Consider the following 18,898-nt stretch of genomic DNA (forward strand, 5'->3'; position numbering starts at 1 on the left):
AAATCCTTCAGGCTCACTGGACTGATAGGGAGCCTGTGTCCCATTTGTGTCATGAAGTCAAGCTTCTCAGGGACTCTTTCTGTATCCTATTGCAGTGGGGTTTGGTGCGGGAAGGCAGGAATGGAATGGGCAAGGAAGAGGGAATTGAGCAGCCATATTTGTAATGTACTTTCCCACTGGCCCAACTCAGTCTCATGTAGTTGTCATGAAAGCCTGTTGTTATTTATTATTTGTATCACCACAGCACCTAGGTCATAGACCAGGACCCCACTGTGCTAGGCGCTGTGCAAACACAGACCAAAAACATTAGTCCCTGCCCCAAGGAGCTTACAATCTGCAGACTGGTTTTCCATTCAGGCCTGTTTCTATATTTATTTTAGAATAACTTTTATACAACTTCATCTCTATTAAATGTTATACAATTTTCCCATACAAAGCAGGCCTCCAATCCTAATTCTAACATTTACCTCCCTTACATTTTTATAATTTGCTGGAGAATATTTGATTTCAAATACCTTACTTTTTAAATCACCACTCTGTCACTAAGGAATGAAATAAAACTATAGTAAAAGCTACTGCTAATGAATATTCATATGAACCCTATAGCAGCTTTGTTTTGCTGCTGTAGGGCAGCAAACTGAGCACAAGTTAAATAGCATAGCTGTGAGACCGACACAAAGGATGTGGCTGTTGATAACAAAGGAAGTAAACATTAAGGTGAACCGTGTTCATTTGTGCTCTATTTTAAAAAACAGCAAGCGTGAGGGAGGGAGAAGGAAACCTTATATAAATGAAATGGGAATGGACCAAACTGGAAGGGGAAAATGTGATTTTCAAGCTTCTACGAAAATATTGCAAACACTAGTAGGGTTAAAAGCACCAATTAACCGTGATAACTATGTATTTGCCAGTGTCCCTGGAATAAACTGAGCATTTAGCTGTTCTGTTGAAGCCAACAGGCTCTCAGAACGAGCTGTTAATCATTCCATGCTAGTGAAGTTGTCTTTGTTTAATGCTGGAAAGTCTCTTCAGTTTCCTAAACTGAGTGGGCTCATCTGAAGTCTTGTCAAGTTTGTTTGTTTTGTTTTGTTTTTTGAGGGGGGGGGGGATAAAAATCTTCAATGCATTGGACAAAATTCCAAATCCTAGATGTGACAGTAGACTGAAAAAGGTCAGACTTGATAGGAAACATCTGATCTTTTTCAATTTAAGTGGAAGAAAGAAAATAGAGCATAACAGTGAACACTGGATGCTCTGGTTTTCATGTGGAATATGGCATGTACTGACCTGAAATGACTGACCATCAGCCAAATGGTATTTAATTTTAAGAGCTAGATTTTTAGCTGGTGCAATTGGCATAGCTCCGTTGATTTCATCTGAATTTTGCTGATTTACACAAGCTGAGAATCTGGCCCTAAATCTTCTCTTGTAATTCACAAAAAGAAAAGGAGTACTTGTGGCACCTTAGGGATGAACACATTTATTTGAGCATAAGCTTTCGTGAGCTACAGCTCACTTCATCGGATGCATGCAACCACTGCATGCATCCGATGAAGTGAGCTGTAGCTCACTAAAGCTTATGCTCAAATAAATTGGTTAGTCTCTAAGGTGCCACAAGTACTCCTTTTCTTTTTGCGGATACAGACTAACACGGCTGCTACTCTGAAATCTTGTAATTCAGTTTGTGGAAAGTGTGGAATGCCTTTAACTCAGAGTTACAGACACCATTAGCCAGCGGCACCAATCCGCTGTGGCACCAGCCAACAAAGAATACACGTTTCTTTGTCTTGGCAGGTCAAAGCCCCTAAGGATTCCTGCAAATGAAGTGTGCCTGGAAATGTGTACCTAATAATTTTGGCCCTAGGACACACATGCTGTATTTTCCTTTGTGTTATAAAAACAGAAATAGTGGGTCCTCCAAAAAGTTATCGTAGATCTGTCTTGGTCATCAGCATTCAAAGGTTAGCTACGCAAAAGGACAGCTCAAATTGCAGAATGTTTTTTTTTTTAAATGGTACCCAGTGTACTGGACGTTAAACACTACAACACACTAGCCGTAGCTAGGGCGTTTTTCTGTTTTATTATTAACTTTTCTAGCAAGCAGAATCTGGTTTAGCATTGCTTATCAAGCTGTTTGCAAATGTGAAAACTGGAGATCAGATGCACATCTAAAACTTCACAACATAGATACATGCAGGTAGGATGTAACTGCTAAAGTGGGTCATTTAAACATATTTGCAACAGGATGCAAACATTTATTTGCCTGCAATGAAAAACTTTTTGTGACAGGGAGCACAGTAACTATTAGGGAAGAGATTTTTTGAAGCCACATAAGTAAATTTGGATACCCAGTTCCCATTAATTTTAATGGGAATTGGGTGTCTAAATTCCTCAAGCAACTTTGAAAATCTCATCCTATAGGTCTATGGTGCACAACCCACATTCTGCAATGTAGCTTCCCAAGGTGTTATCTGTGGCCTACGACTTCAATATAGTCTGGTCTACACCTAAATATTAAATCAACCTAGCTACATCACTCAGGGCTGTGAAAAATGTCACGCCCTGTGCAACATACTTGGGTCAACCTACTGTAGATGCAGCAAGATCAGCAGGAGAATTGTTCCACAGACCTAGCTGTCGCCTCTCGGAGAGATGGATTACCTTCATCAATGGAGAAACCCCTTCCGTCAACATAGGAAGCGTCTACGCTACAGTGCCACGGCAGCATGTGCCGCAGTATCACTGTAGTGTAGACCTATCCTCACTATCTTGAGGAAAGTGATATTCTAGAGAGTGGAGGGAAGGGGAGGAGATTATTCCTGAGTCTGTGCACATACAAGGAGGACCACTGCTATCTTGGCTATAGTTGGTGTAGACTGGTTCATGGTTGGAGGAGCTCAGCTAGTGGGTGAAATGGGATCTAGCCCTGAGGTAAGTTTGATTCTTATCTGGTTTCATTCTGCAGGACAAAGCCTCAATCAGCTTTTTGACCCTTCTAACAATGGGCACTTATGACCAAATACTAAGCTTGGGGAAGCCTTTCTGAGAAGAATGGAAATCCTGAAGCATAGCTTAAGGGCGCAGAGAGCATGGCACAAGGGGTCTTTGTGGAGGGAAAGAGGGAGAATGGAGGAGAGCAAAATCTGAGAGCTGTTATATGGAGTCTAGGAGGCAAGAGGGAAAGCCGATGGGAGGGGAGGTTCTAGTAAATGTCTGGATGGTCAGGCAAATTCTCACTACAATAATTTATGTCACTTCCCCCATCCCTCTTCTCATTCGTTGTAATTTTACATTCTAAAATAGTTTGTAACTCAAAGATAGGGCCAAATTCTGCCTTTGATTTAAAAACCACTGAGAGCAACGCATGCTTTTTTGACACACAGACTGCACGTTTTGCATAGAAACTGAAAATATATACATTTTTTAAAAGAGCAGTGCTTACCTTTCCAACCACTTCCACTGCAGAAACCTATCAAAGTACATGCTGCCTAGGTATTCTTGAAACGGCTCTCCACTTAGGTAGTCAAGGACAGATCTGTCTCAGATGAAAAAGATATATAAGCATTTTATAATCCTGAACTTGAAGGAAAAAAAAAAGGAATTTCAGTCTTGCTCTAAAGCAATGTTGCTTCGTTTACTTCCACCTTGTTTTAGTCACAGTTTTAATCAGTAGGAGCTACATTGGAACAATGTGTCATGTACGCTGTACCTCACCATGTGTGGTACTAGCATGCCACCGTGTGTGTTGACAAAGGCACTGGTTCTGAAACTCTTCAGCTGGCTGGCACCAAGAGCCGGTAACAATGGTAGCTAACAGTGAGGTCACATGTAGGGGGCATGTAGGTCTTGATCCAAAGTCTATTGAAGGCAATGGAAAGGCTCCCATTGACTTTTTGGACTTTGGATTAGGCCCTTAGCCACTAGGGCAGTTAATAACTTGAGGAGGGGGCCAAACCAAACCCCACCGGAGTCAGTCGTCCTGAACTTTGGGGAATGTTCAGATCTGGACTCAAACTTTCTGGCATTGACATCTCAGTTATCGAGTGACCATCAGGGATGCTGTTAGCTAAAACAAAGGAGTCAGTCATAACTCATGCTTTTGGGAAGAAGTAATTTTAGTCCAAAGAAAGCAAAAAATTACTGAATTAAGCCAAAGGACCCTGCCCAAGAGCTATGTTGCTAGCAGAATGAAACAAATGAAGAAAGTGGGATGGGCCTGTGGATCTGGACCTGTGTCAGGAAGGGGCCTTGGGTGGTCATGTTGTGGATGCAAAGCTTTGGTAGAAAGCCAGTGAAAATGTGCCAGAGAAGTAGTGTGGGATAGGCAGCAAGTGGCCAGAGGCAGAGAGAAGTCCTGTCAGACTGGCTGAGGGGCAGGGCTGAGAGAAATAAGATGAGACAGGCCTCAGGCATTGATGTGCAGGGTCTGCTGCTGTATAACTGATTGCTGTCCTGTCCTTTCATGTCACTGCTGATTGGTGAGCTAGTACCTCTGCTGGCATGTCATCGGGGGGCAGAGCTTAGCCCAGCGTGGAAGAGACACAGCACAGGGAATGAGAGTTGCTCTCCCCGCAGCCTCACAGCACAGTGGCCCTGAGTTACTTGAGGGGAAAAGGAGGCATCTAATCATATAGAGTCTAAAGATTAGTCAATCAGGGCTCCTCTGATAGCTCTTGGTCTCCTGATTGGCTAGACCTGCTGGAACTAGTCTTACCTTGTGACCAACCAGTGCAATGGAAGGCATGGCGTGCTTTCTAGCCAAATACACTTTAATTTAGAAAAGGATTTCAGAGACAGAAAATGACATCCAGACAAGTACTGGTATAAACCTGTCGGCAATGACGACATCACACAAGCACCTCTCTAAGTAGAACGCAGCTCTGAGAGAAAGGAAACATTTCTATGGTATGTCCCATTGAGGAACAAGTGTGCTTTGGGACTAGGTCTTCTCATTATCTAACTGATATGGTTCTCGAGCTGAGCAAATTATTCATTGTTAATAATTTATCTCCTGAATTTAGCTTTTCTCCATTCATTAATTGCCCATGAGCCATTTTTAATTTTCTGGAATTTGTTGTTTGTTTGAAATTATTTCCTAGTAATTCTTCTTTTGTAGATTGTGAATGAGGAGTTAATTGTTAGTATTTTACATTCAAGATTCCAATTCAAGTTGTCTTGGTTAGTTTTGATAGGACACACAGGTCATGTGGTATATGTCTCAATGACAGCAAATATTTTTTCTCAGAAGTGTAGTTTACAGAAGAAAATCTCAACATTAGCGGGTTACTAACAAAAAGAAAAAAAAATCCAAAATCACACCTAGACCCAACAAGATAACAGTGGTACATGCCACCGCAGCTATGAAAAAACAAAACAAGGGAAACACATGCAAATATATATATTTCTCCAGGGGATCAGTCTTATCCATGGAGATGTATTTGAAATGAATCCTTGCTACAACGCATAAAGGCAGGCAAACATCACATTTCATAAAATCATAGAATATCAGGGTTGGAAGGGACCTCAGGAGGTCATCTAGTTCAACCCCCTGCTCAAAGCAGGACCAATCCCCAACTAAATCATCCCAGCCAGGGCTTTCTCAAGCCTGACCTTAAAAACTTCTAAGGAAGGATATTCCACCACCTCCCTAGGTAACCTATTCTAGTGATTCATCACCCTCCTAGTGAAAAAGTTTTTCCTAATATCCAACCTAAACCTCCCCACTGCCACTTGAGACCATTACTCCTCGTTCTGTCATCTGCTACCACTGAGAACAGTCTAGATCCATCCTCTTTGGAACCCCCTTTCAGGTAGTTGAAAGCAGCTACCAAATCCCTCCTCATTCTTCTCTTCTGCAGACTAAATAATCCCAGTTCCCTCAGCCTCTCCTCATAAGTCATGTGCTCCAGCCCCCTAATCATTTTTGTTGCCCTCCTCTGGACTCATTTGTGTGTGTGTGTCCTTTCCCTGTCTGGGTTTGACTATGCACACTTCCAAAATTAACATGGTGCAATACATTTAGCCCACACCAACAGCAAGTTTTTCAAACTTCCTTTTAAGCCCATTCCAGTTCATGTGAAATGATCAGCATTTTTATGAATGAGGTTTCATAACCATTTATGAACTGAAACAGATAAATTAGCCAGTTATCTCAAACTCTTCTTAATACAGAACTCAACTAAGTGGTGTCCAAAGCTTGCCATCTAGTAATTAAAAGCTTCATGTACTATAACAAACAATGGCTGCCTTTCACCAGTTATTTGCTTTTTTGTTGCCGTCCTCAGCATCAACAAAATACATTTTACAGTAAACTGTCAGCTTTGAAATCGAGTTCAGAAACGGAAACCGATATCAGGTTTTTTACGTCAAGCAAAGCTCTGCCTTTGTCATCTTCAGGACTCATGCACTCAATTGGGGTAAGTTATATCAATATCCCAACAGACACGAGACCAATACAAGTAAACCAATTTGTTATAACAGAGGGCCAGAAGTAATCCACACCTTGTCCCAATGCAAAGCATAACTGAAAGCAGAAAAGGTGCTAACAAGACAACAACAGGAGCCAAATCAGTGAATGACAGCAGAGCACATTTTCAAATCCGTGTTACATCACCTAGGAAAAACAAAATGTGCTCAGCCAGAGACCAGATGGGACTGTTTTAGATGTTCCCCCCTTTTCGTATTTTTGTTTGTTTCTGATCTACTAGCATTAAACATACTAGGATCGGTGTTTTCAAATGCAAATTGCATACTGGGAACTTTAGGACACAACAACACAATTGCTTCACCTCTGCAAAACTGATAAGCCTTTTCCCAGACAAAAGGATTAAATAGTGCACACACATTTCAACTCCATAGACAGACTGATGGTATTATTTTTTTAAAAGCCCCATCCTTTTGTTGAAGGTTTTCAGGAAAGCCATGCAGGCAACATTTGCACATTCCTCTGTATAAATGGACTGTATAACCACTTAATTTTTATTCACTTTGAAACAGAGATGTTTTCTTTGGATTCATTATCATTGTACCTCTTTCCACACAGCATGAAGTCTAGGGCTGGTTCACTTGGCTAGAACATTCTGTCAAATACCTGAAACACTAAGTTCCTGTATGTAGTCTGCATAGTGGAAAGGAAATATTTACTATATTTTATACAGATGAAGCAATTTCATCACTTGTCAGTTATTTGTCTGAGAGTATGAATGTAAATTTAAGAAAATGCAAGGTGCAGATCCAAATTAAAATTTCCTCCCCTTATCTGACGCGGTCTTTTACAAGTCTGACCACTGCAACTGTGTGATCTTTGGAAGTCAAGTTATACTTACTTTGCACAGTGAGAAAACAGCTCTTTGCAGGGGCTGATTTCGAGTTTTTCCTCAGTCTGCCGGACAAGATCTTGACTGACTTCTGCAACATAAACTGGGGACTAGGGAAAGACGAAAGGAGCAGTGTTATCTTTGTTATAAGGCGCAACCGATTCCCTGCTAGCACATTAAGACATGTTCATTAGCCAAGCTCTTGGCCATTCTAATTCAGCTCCAAGGGTTGTGTAAGAGCAAGTGAGAACTGAGTTGTGCTGCAGAAAAGTACGATACCGTAGTAATTTGCTCTACGCTCCACTATATCCCCACATGAACGCGATAACCTTTCATGCACTCTTCTGTACTTTCACCTCTTCTTGATCTCCATGGATATGCAAAAGATGCTGGCCTGCCAACTCTATCAGTTCACAAACCACATTTTACATCCCATGAAAAACCTGCGATTCAGAACTGCATAGGGACTAGTCCTTCATTCTTTAAAAGAAAAGAGAATTCTGCCAGTGTTTTCATCTCATTGATACTTCTTTGTGTTGTCTAAAATAATCCATTTTTTTCCCAGCAGGAGCTCAACATAAATCAAGAGCAGAAAGAATGTATTTTATTTATTTATTCAGATTTACGTAATATTAAAAAGACACCTATACATGAATCTGGGCACCCGAACATAATTAGTAGTACAATGAAATCTCAGCACATTAAAATAATCATTTCAGACAGGAATTCTCCCAATCAACTACCTACAAGAATTCCTTTCCACCCCTTCATTGCTGTAGGAAACATACCTTCAGCGCTCTGCAAAATCCCTGTCAAACAGATGTCTTTTGCAATGTGCCTGGAAGATCACCAAGTTTGTCTATTTCAGACCAGTTAGCAGAAGGGACTTGTTTTTGGAGACATTTCATACATTTGCATATTGATAAGAAAACTTTGTAATTATAACATTTGAATGAAATCTATCCATTGATCTATAGCTATCACTATAGCTATATTTCATTCACCTGCTTATTTACACGAAGACCACCCCTTCCATATTCAAATCAGTGGGATTTGAGCACCTACCTCTGTTCGGCTCCTTTGAGATCCCAGCCATATGTATCAATCAAACCCTCTCAATATACGTGCAGGAGGAGCCCTAACACTTTGTAAAGAAAAACTTTTCATTCATGACCATGACCACCAGATGGTGCTGAGTGGGAGGATCACAGGCAGTTAACCACTCACTTCTAACCAGATGGCCTGGGTAGCTCACGCTTGGTTTGTGATATCCTGACAAGTACTGTAATAAATTGCAGTGATAATTGAGCGAACGATGGACGGGAAGGAGAAGGGGACAGGAGTAAGTAGGAGCAAATCCCCAGCTTGGTGGAAGCTGAATGAAATCTTTCTTTTTTTCTCTGCTGAAATGAGAATACGTTCCTGATTACAACAGGGAAGCATATTCTGTGCTCTGCTGGAGTATTTTTAAACAGGGCTGCAGTCTACTGTATTGGGCAATGGAGGCTCAGAGTTTAGCATTTTAATAAAATCAGTAGAACATGCTTGATGTTTTTGTCCTCGGTGGAAGATTTCCTCCTTCCCTCCATATGTCTAGCCCAAGAAGGTTGGGTGGAATGCCTGTAAAGTTCATTATCACCACTCAGATCAGCCACAGGGTTTCTCTGGAGAGCAACATGGTTGCTGGTGAGTATTTGCTTCAGGTTGGGGGGCTGTCTGTAAGCAAGGACTGGCCTGTCTCCCAAGATCTGTGAGAGTGATGGGTCATCCTTCAGGACAGGTTGTAGATCCTTGATGATGCGTTGGAGAGGTTTTAGTTGGGGGCTGAAGGTGATGGCTAGTGGCGTTCTGTTATTTTCTTTGTTGGGCCTGTCCTGTAGTAGGTAACTTCTGGGAACTCTTCTGGCTCTGTCAATCTGTTTCTTCACTTCAGCAGGTGGGTATTGTAGTTGTAAGAATGCTTGGTAGAGATCTTGTAGGTGTTTTTCTCTGTCTGAGGGGTTGGAGCAAATGCGGTTGTATCGTAGAGCTTGGCAGTAGACAATGGATCGTGTGGTGTGGTCTGGATGAAAACTGGAGGCATGTAGGTAAGTATAGCGGTCAGTAGGTTTCTGGTATAGGGTGGTGTTTATGTGGCCATCGCTTATTAGCATTGTAGAGTTCAGGAAGTGGATCTCTTGTGTGGACTGGTCCAGGCTGAGGTTGATGGTGGGATGGAAATTGTTGAAATCATGGTGGAATTCCTCAAGGGCTTCTTTTCCATGGGTCCAGATGACGAAGATGTCATCAAGGTAGCGCAAGTAGAGTAGGGGCATTAGGGGACAAGAGCTGAGGAAGCGTTGTTCTAAGTCAGCCAGAAAAATGTTGGCATACTGTGGGGCCATGCAGGTACCCATAGCAGTGCTGCTGATTTGAAGGTATACATTGTCCCCAGATGTGAAATAGTTACAGTGGACACCATCATAGGGCCTAATCACATCAGCCACACTATCAGAGGCTCATTCACCTGCACATCTACCAATGTGATATATGCCATCATGTGCCAGCAATGCCCCTCTGCCACGTACATTGGCCAAACTGGACAGTCTCTACGTAAAAGAATAAATGGACACAAGTCAGACGTCAAGAATTATAACATTCAAAAACAAGTCGGAGAACACTTCAATCTCTCTGGTCACTCGATTACAGACCTAAAAGTGGCAATTCTTCAACAAAAAAACTTCAAAAACAGACTCCAATGAGAGACTGCTGAATTGGAATTAATTTGCAAACTGGACACCATTAACTTAGGCTTGAATAAAGACTGGGAGTGGATATGTCATTACACAAAGTAAAACTATTTCCCCATGCTTATTTCCCCCCCACACACACACACACACTGTTCCTCACACGTTCTTGTCAACTGCTGGAAATGGCCCACCTTGATTATCACTACAAAAGGTTTTTTTTCTCTCCTGCTGGTAATAGCTCACCTTACCTGATCACTCTCATTACAGTGGGTATGGTAACACCCATTGTTTCATGTTCTCTGTGTATATAAAATCTCCCCACTGTATTTTCCACTGCATGCATCCGATGAAGTGAGCTGTAGCTCACAAAAGCTTATGCTCAAATAAATTTGTTAGTCTCTAAGGTGCTACAAGTACTCTTTTGCTTTTTGAGGCCTGCAAGGCGACACCGAATAGGACCAAGTGCTACAAGCAGGGCCCATTGACGTAATATGAACATTTAACTCAACAGAAGAACTTCTGAATAATGACATCAGACTTCATCAAAGGACCTCAATGTGCACTACAACAAACTAACTAAGCCTCATGACACCATGGGAGGCAGGAAGTATTATTGTACTCATTGAACGGATCAGGAAACAGGTACAATCTCATCATGATAGCTCACTGAAGGCAATGGGAATTGCGGTGTGCAGAGCACCATGAGAAATCAAGCCACTTATTTAGGCGCTTAAATACGGATTGAGATCTCTACATTTAGGCATCCAATTTTGAAAATTTGTATGTATATGACTGACTGGAGGCATGACAGTGAACGAACTGGAAACAAAATATAATATAAATTCTAAGGCATTTAAGAATATTTGTCCAGGGCCTGATCCAAAGACTACTGAAGTTAATAGGAGCCTGGGGTGGGGGTGGGAAGGATAGCTCAGTGGTTTGAGCATCGGCCTGCTAAACCAAGGGTTGTGAGTTCAATCCTTGAGGGGGCCATTTAGGGATCTGGGGCTAAAAAAAATAAAAAAATATTGGGGATTGGTCCTGCTTTGAGCAGGGGGTTAGACTAGATGACCTCCTGAGGTCCCTTCCAACCCTGATATTCTATGATTCTATAAGCTGCGTTAGAAAACATGTTAACTTACATGTTTTAATTAACATGTGGTTAACCCCCACTCACTACCTAGTGTAGACAAAGACAGCAGTGTTTAAGAATGTATTAGTTGGATGTGGTTAGCAGAGCTGAAGGGAGAGGCAATGATCTAACACATGTTAAAACATTCCTGTCCATAATTAGACAGCTAATAAAAATGGCCTGGTTCGTAGAGGTGTTGAGCATCTGTATCTCCCCTGGGTTTTTGTGGGATCAATATTTTATGCGACCTGCAGGCATTCAGCACCGGAAAACAAGGCTTTTATTTAAGTGCCAAAATACAGATATAGGTGCAGAGCTTTAAGCATTCATTAGAACACTTTGGCTCCATTTCCATCCCCAATCATACAGCCATGCTCTCCATTTCTCCTCTTCTGTCTGGGATCAAGTTAATGTTATGGCACTGAACACATCACATTTTGTCTAAGACCAAAGTGCATTACAAAATGGGGCCCAGCTGGGACCACCATTCTCCCCCGCACGCACACACGGACGCAAAAGTATGCAAGGGAGACCCCTCACGCACACTCTGGTGAAAGTATGACCCAGGTGCACCTTCTCCACCCTCACCTTCCTTGGAGAAAAACTTCAGATAGCAACCAGCCAGTAGGAGCAGTGATAGAAGAAGCCAAGGCTAGGGATCTTTGTACATTTGATACATTGTAGTTTTGACTGGCCATTCTCTGCTCTGTGCTTATTGGCTGTTTGCTCCAACCCTCCCTTTTCTCTTACCTCCCAATTTCTTCACCTCAGCTTCACTCCACACCTGCCTCTTGTACCTTCCCCTTCCCTGCCCTCTCCCCCTCACACCCTTCCCTTTAACATCCTCTCTCCCTTCACTTCTCTTTCCATTTAGCTCATCTCCTCTGAACTAACCCCCCCCCCCAAAAAAAAAAAAAAAAAGAGAATCGGAACTAACAATGTTTGCTGCCATCACATTGTTCATGCTGCTTGTGTGTCATAAGTCTTCCTCCCACCCTTTCTCTGTCTTGTCTATTTAGATTGCAAGCACTTTGGGACAGGGACTGTCTGCTACCATGTTTGTACAGTGCCAAGCACAATAGAACCTCATTGTTGCTTGGCTTTAAGGCAATACTGTAATAAACATGATTAACAGTAATGATATTAGGATGTTACACTTTCAAAAAAATCATAAGCACAATTTTAAGAGCCATTTTAATATGTGAGGAGATTGAATTTGGGATAAAGTGGGGGGAGAAGGAAGGGAAGAAAAAAGAATGTGAGAACTATTTATAAGTACAGTTAATTGCCCTTTTCCATCCCAAGTTCATGAGAGACATAGTCAATGCTTAATTTTTCAAAACCACTCGCAACTGACCTTTGAATCGCTCTTCTCTTTCCTCCCCTCTTAACAAATCAACAGCAAATGAACAATATTAATGGAAGTAAAGGCATCTAAGAACACTAACATTCTGCACTTTTTAAAAGGAAACATATGGATGGACTGGAGCCCAGTATATAGTGCAAACAGTTTTACTAGACCATTTAATTTTCTTTAACAAAATACATTTTTTTTCATCTGCAGTTCATTTTCTGAGGTATTGTATGTCTATGAAAACAAGTTGTGTAATTGGGCAGCCCTTGAAACCATTCAAAACCAGAGGCTTAAAGCCAAAGGGACCATTCCAACTCAATTAGTGTAGCCTACCCTTCTGTACACCTTATAGTCCCAAAGAGTCTGCTATATACAATATAGACTGACATAATTTCTTAGATTTTTCTTATGATTTCATACCTCACAATGATAGACCGAACGTGTCCATCAGAATTCTTAAACAATCCTGTCATTTTTTCTTAGCTCTTGCAATTCAACACATATTCACATTGACTGGAATTAAAAATAAACAAAACACCGCCCCCCTGATCGCCCCCCCCCCCCAAAAGCCTACCAACAACCCACACAACCTTACTTTTGCTTTGGAGAACAACAAATAGGTAGTAACTCTTATGAAGGCAAGAAACAAGCATTTGGGTTCTAGCAACTGAAAGTTCATAAGACTAGCGCCTTGGCTGACTAAAGAAGACAGTTGATTCTTCCCTGGATGAGGAGGAGCATGAACAACTTGCGTGATTTCTATGAAAAGTGCTCAATGGCACTTATTTCACGCCACTCTCCCAGGATCCCATGGGCAAAGACTGTAAAAGCAGATTTGGCTTTCATCCTACTCTCCAATGCATCACTTCTGTATACATGAAATGTTCTTAAGCAGCCATGAGATTAATTTACCAAAAGCAAATCTAGATGGTATAGATTAATACCATACATCTTGAATCTTGTGATTCAAGCTCTTCTGTTAAATCTCTAAGCTTTTATGTTTTTCTTGTATTTAAAAAAAAATCCCCGCAACCCCCACCCCCACAAGCCTGAACAGACATAACCAGTGCATAGGGTTGCCAACTTTCTAATCACACAAAACCAAACACCCTAGCCCCACCTCTTCCCCGAGACCATGTCCCCTTCCCCCCTTCCATGAGGCCCTGACCCTGCTCACTACATTCCCCCTCCCTCAGTGGTTCGCTCTCCCCCACCCTCACTCATGTTCACTGGGCTGGGGCAGGGGTTCAGGGTGTGGGAGAGGGTCCAGGCTGGGACAGGGGGTTGGGGTGCAGGGTGGGTGAGGTCTCCATCTGGGGCCACAGGCTCTGGGGATGAGGGGTTTGGGGTGCAGGAGGGGGCTCCAGGTTGGGAGTTGGGATGCAGGGGGGTGAGGGCTCTGTCTGGGGGTGCAGACTCTGGGGTGGGGTCAGAGATGAGGGGTTTGGTATTCAGGAGAGGGCTCCAGGGTTGGGGCTCGGGGTTGGGGCGTGGGCTTACATCTGGTGGCTCCCAGTCAGTGGCACAGTGGGGCAACTAAGGCAGGCTTCCTACCTGTCCTGGCACCGTGGACCGCGCTGCGTCCCGGAAGCAGCCAGCAGCTCCGGCTCCTAGGCGGAGGTATGCTAGGTGGCTCTGCACACTGCTTTTGCCCACAGGCACTGTCCCTGCAGCTCCCATTGGCCACAGTTCCCAGCCAATGGGAGTGTGGAGCCAGTGCTCGAGGTGGAGGCAGCGCATGGAGCCCCACGGTCCCCTGCCTAGGAGCTAGACCTGATGGATGCTTCTGGGGTGCAGCGCGGAGCCAGGACAGGTAGGGACTAGCCTGCCTTAGCTCCGCAGCACCACTGACCGTACTTTTAATGGCCCGGTCGGCGGTGCTGACCGAAGCCATCACAGTCCCTTTTTGACTGGGTGTTCTGGTCGAAAACCAGACACCAGGTCACCCTACCAGTGCATAGTAATGCATTTTCCCTAATGACTACTACATTTTCTCAAATGCTAAAAGACTGATTTTGATCTCACTTGCACCAATGTAAATCAGGAGTAACTCCACTGAAACAGGTGTAATTCAGATCAGAATCATGTCCTAAGACTCTGGCAGAGCATGAAGCTATTGAGTTGATCCAATAAAAATGAAACTCATCAAACTACACCTGTTGACTAGACGGTTTAATCGAAGTCGAAAGGGTAACCGCTTTTACCAGACTTTTAACCAAAATAAAAAGCACTATATACTGCTGTGTTTGTGTACATCTGCATATGTAAGGATGAAGGTCAACAGGCACTGAGATGCCTCACTGTGCAAGTACTGAAGGGAAGCTCAGACTCTGATGAAAGCTTCCAAGATGATTCTGAAGTCCCCATTATCTGTTATTTTAAATGTCACCTTGTATCATTGTGCTCTAAAATGTAAACTTGTCTTTTATGACAGTGCCATAACTTTCTGCTACAGGGTGCTTCACTCAGCCATTTAAGACTCATTATTTGTTGTCTACTGAACAAAAAAGGAAACAAATTATCCCCTTCATCTCTATATGTTTTGTCATAATAACTGTAATATTTCTATGATGAGGAGATATTTTCCATGGGAACTTGTGTAATACATGTGGCATCTTGTCATTCTGCCAACTGGTCAAACCCTTCAGAAGTATTGGGTAAGGCACTTCAGCAGTAAATGGTTGCGATTGGAGTATTCATTTCTCTAATAATTATATTACTTTGTTAAGACGTGTTAAATGTGCTACTGCTCCTTTAAGATAGGGAACTGCTAAATGTGGTACTACTTTTCGTTTAAGACATGGAAACTTTGGTTGGGATGTAGTGAGCTGGAAGGTTATGTCTAGAAGTTTCTAGTTAGCAAGGCTTGGGTCCTAAACCTGTTCTGTGAATAACAGAAGTTTCTTGTTCATCTGGGTCAGACTGACTTTTTAACCAACAACACTTAGTCCATAAATAGTAATAATTAATACTTTGCAGTTGTGCAATGCTTCTCATCTAAGAACCTCAAAGCACTTAAGATGCACTAAGTAATTAAGCCACACCCTGCAGAGGCAATGTCGCCTAGAGGGTAGAGTCCCAGACTGGGGCTCAGGAGACCTGCATTCTATTCATGGCTCTGCCACCAGCCCATTGGATGAAACTGGGCAAGTCACTTTACCCTTCTTTGCCTCACTTTTCCTATCTATGAAATGGGGATAGACACTGAGCTCCTTTGCAAAACACTTTGACATCTACTGATGAAAACCACTATATAAGAGCTAGTTATTATTATTATTACTGCCATTTTAAGATCAGTAAACTGAGCATAGAGAAGTTAATAAGCCCCCCATTTTTCAGATGTGCTGAGCATCCACAACACCTAGTAAAATAAAGAAGTCCCACTGAAGTAAGATGAAGTTGTGGGTGTTCAACACTTCTGAAAATCAGACTATACATAGCTTGCCATTGTCACATAGTATGTTAGTGGCAGCATAGGGAATTGAACCCAGGAATACAGGCTCCGTCCCATACTCGCTCTAGGGCAGTGGATGCCACTCTTCAGAGAACCTTAAAACATGAATGTTGAGATAGAAGCAAAGCTAGACAGGAAAAAGAATATCTTTTTTTAATAGTATTGATTGCATGCAAGCTCTCTGATCATAAATATAGCTACACTGCTGGCAAGTTTCAGACAGGCTGCAATGATGAATCATTATGTGTTATTTTAAATGTTGCTTGTATAAAACAAATAACGTTCAGCATATGTTACGTTTCAGTTTCTGAAAACATTCCATGACAAACTAGTCTAAAATTAATTAAAAATGGTTCAGTCCATGGACAAAAGGTCAAGCCATAACTTTTCCTAAGCTGTCTCCAGATCCAAGCACTTATGACTTAACGATGTGTATATTTTCAGATGTGGGCAACCAACATTCCATGTGTAAACGATTTGCAAATTCTCTACGTGGACTAAAAGTTAGAAGAGGTATGAAAGCTCTGAAAGGAACAGTTTCAGACGAAAAGCGAATGTCCTATAGCATGATGTGATCAGAATGGTCATGTGTCTAAGAGAACCTGGAAAAAATAACTGTCCAACTGTCCTGTGGCTTCATTTGATCTGCATATTTGCATATCTCTCACCGCTCTGCAGCACCGAAAGCAACACACTCTGTCAATACTAGCAAACCTTTGGCATGCAGTACCAATTCTGCTGCTGCTGCATCCATCCCATATCCACTTCCAGATGTTTCTGAAAGGTACAGCCATTATAGGATGCGGTTAATGATGCCTAGTGGTGCTTAAGTTTGCCCCCACTGTAAGTCATATGAATGTGGTGATGAGAGGTCCTGCAATCAGGGAAGGGATTGGAAAGAAAATGGACTGAGTGCTTCTAAGAGGAATGCAAGGTCTCTGATGTTGGCAGAGGGCAGCACCAGTGTATGTGATAGTATAGGAGGGTGGGAGAAAGTGCATTAGATGAATATGTCTGGGGTTGAGGAGCAGAGATAGTGGGCTGGTTTCACGCGCTGCACAGGGAGGTGCCACCAAGGCCAGCCTTCTGCTTGCCAGGGGGGACTCACTCCAGGAGAGGGCAGATGTTATTTCCACTGGAGGCTCCACTGGTGCCCCTGCAATGGGGATATTCTGACTCTCCATAACCCAGGCTAGGCAGGGAATCATAGAATCATAGAATATCAGGGTTGGAAGGTCCTCAGGAGGTCACCTAGTCCAACCCCCTGCTCAAAGCTGGCTGGGGGTGGGGGAGGGGTGTACAGCCACTTTCTGCGACTGCACTCTCCACTCCCACCCCAGTGGGCAGGGAAAGGCCAGCACAAACCAAGATTTAATCTGACCCAGAGACTGACGGGGTAGGAAGAGGTAAGCAGGGCTTGTGGAGTGGATGAGCTAGTGAGGGACAGATTGAGGGGGATAAGGTGAGAAAGGCAGAAGAGGAGAGGAGAGTGCAGTCAGAGAGGAGGCAAAAGGGAGGTATCCTAGAGACTGTTTGTGTTTCAGCATGGCGTGGATCAGATGTGTGTCACCCCCAGGAGAGAAGGGGCCCCAGTACTGTCCCATCGCACACACATTTCATTGGTCTCTTTGGTAAGGCACAAAGACATTTGAAAATACATCTTTTTTCCCCTGACCTTCAGAGCAAGTTGCATTTGTAGAGAACAGTCAGTTTCAGATCATGAGAAGCGGCATCAGTTTAAGTAACCGACAGCTGGGTTTTCTTTTCCTACCACAGAGTCATCTGGGTCTGGCTGAGGCAAGCCAGCTGAGCACAAGGCTTCATAGTTCCAGAATATTTTTGTTTCATATCACAGATATAGGAATTGACATTGGGAGTGGATAAGAGCATGAGCTGCAGCTGTGTCATTATTAGTATTAATTCTTTATATTGTGGCTAATACTTGGGATAACTTCCTCAGACACTGACAACATCTATCCTGCCCCCAGTCCTGGGGACCTATTGCTTTCAGTTGGGCAAAGGCCTGATTCCACCTCTCCCTCAATTGGAAGCATGCTGCCACCCTGCACTGCAGTGCCAAAGGAACCCTCACCCCCCTCCTCTGTGGATTCTAAGGTTCAAATACCCTTCTCCGGGCTTCTCTCTGAGACACACCCCTCCATGCTCCCTAGGGCAAGATCTATTACTGGCTCAGCTGCATCGGACCTGCAGCTACCAGCTGGAACAGCCCTTTCACTGGCAGGCAACACCATCTCCTCCCACTTTGGGAACCCTATACAACACTCCTTCATGTTGCGAGTTACCACACCAACAGTCCTGGCCTTGTGGAAAAAATCGTTCCCTACCAACATGTCCACTGGGATGTCCTCTAGCATCCCCACAAGTAAATTGCTTTCCAAACCTTCCCACTCCACATGAACCTTTGCTAGTGGTACTGGGAACCTTTCCGGCCTCACCCCCCTTAATGCTGGCCATTTGCCCACGTAAAATACTAACCTCTGGGACCACACTCGATCGAACCAGAGAGAGCTGGGCCCCAGTATCTCTCCAACCCAGGCACTCTGTGCCATCAATTCTGACAATCTTAATGAGTTCCTTGTCTGGTTCACCAGGCCCAGTGTCCACCAAGAAGGTGTGATAAGTTATGGGGGTACCCTCCAGTGACTTGGGGCTGAGGACAACCGAGCCAACATGGGACAGGGGAGGTTTATTCTCCTTCTATTTGGGGCAGTTATACTTCAGGTGCTCTACAGAATCACAGTGGAAGCACCTTCTAGGGTCTCCTGTTTTTGAGGGTGGTTTGGGACAGGTATGGGAGTGCCTCACCTCCCGGCCACCCTCCCTTTCCCCAGGGATAAAGTGGTGACCTGGCTTCCCACCAAACCTGAACCCCTCTGCCTGTGACTTGTTCCT

At 43.3% G+C, this 18,898-nt stretch overlaps 1 protein-coding gene across 6 annotated transcripts in view; it reads right to left on the reverse strand.

Moving 5' to 3' along the window:
- The window catches only part of GRK5 (G protein-coupled receptor kinase 5), a 229,373-nt gene that overhangs the window by 38,457 nt on the left and 172,018 nt on the right, over positions 1 to 18,898 (reverse strand). For 4 of the 6 annotated variants that reach the window (XR_006292229.1, XM_027826655.3, XM_037905857.2 and 1 more), the window contains 2 exons: positions 7,326 to 7,426; positions 3,443 to 3,535 (listed from right to left, as the gene is read on the reverse strand). Coding sequence is in view for 4 of the 6 variants with exons in the window: in XM_027826655.3 (XP_027682456.2) it covers positions 3,443 to 3,535; positions 7,326 to 7,426 (194 nt within the window). In the remaining 2 variants the exon portion in view is untranslated. Of the gene's footprint in view, positions 1 to 3,442; positions 3,540 to 7,325; positions 7,427 to 18,898 lie in introns of those variants that run through there. The other 2 variants (XM_037905858.1, XM_043551423.1) reach the window with 2 other exon arrangements.

Source organism: Chelonia mydas, chromosome 7 (assembly GCF_015237465.2).
Source record: "Chelonia mydas isolate rCheMyd1 chromosome 7, rCheMyd1.pri.v2, whole genome shotgun sequence".
NCBI lineage: Eukaryota > Metazoa > Chordata > Testudines > Cheloniidae > Chelonia > Chelonia mydas.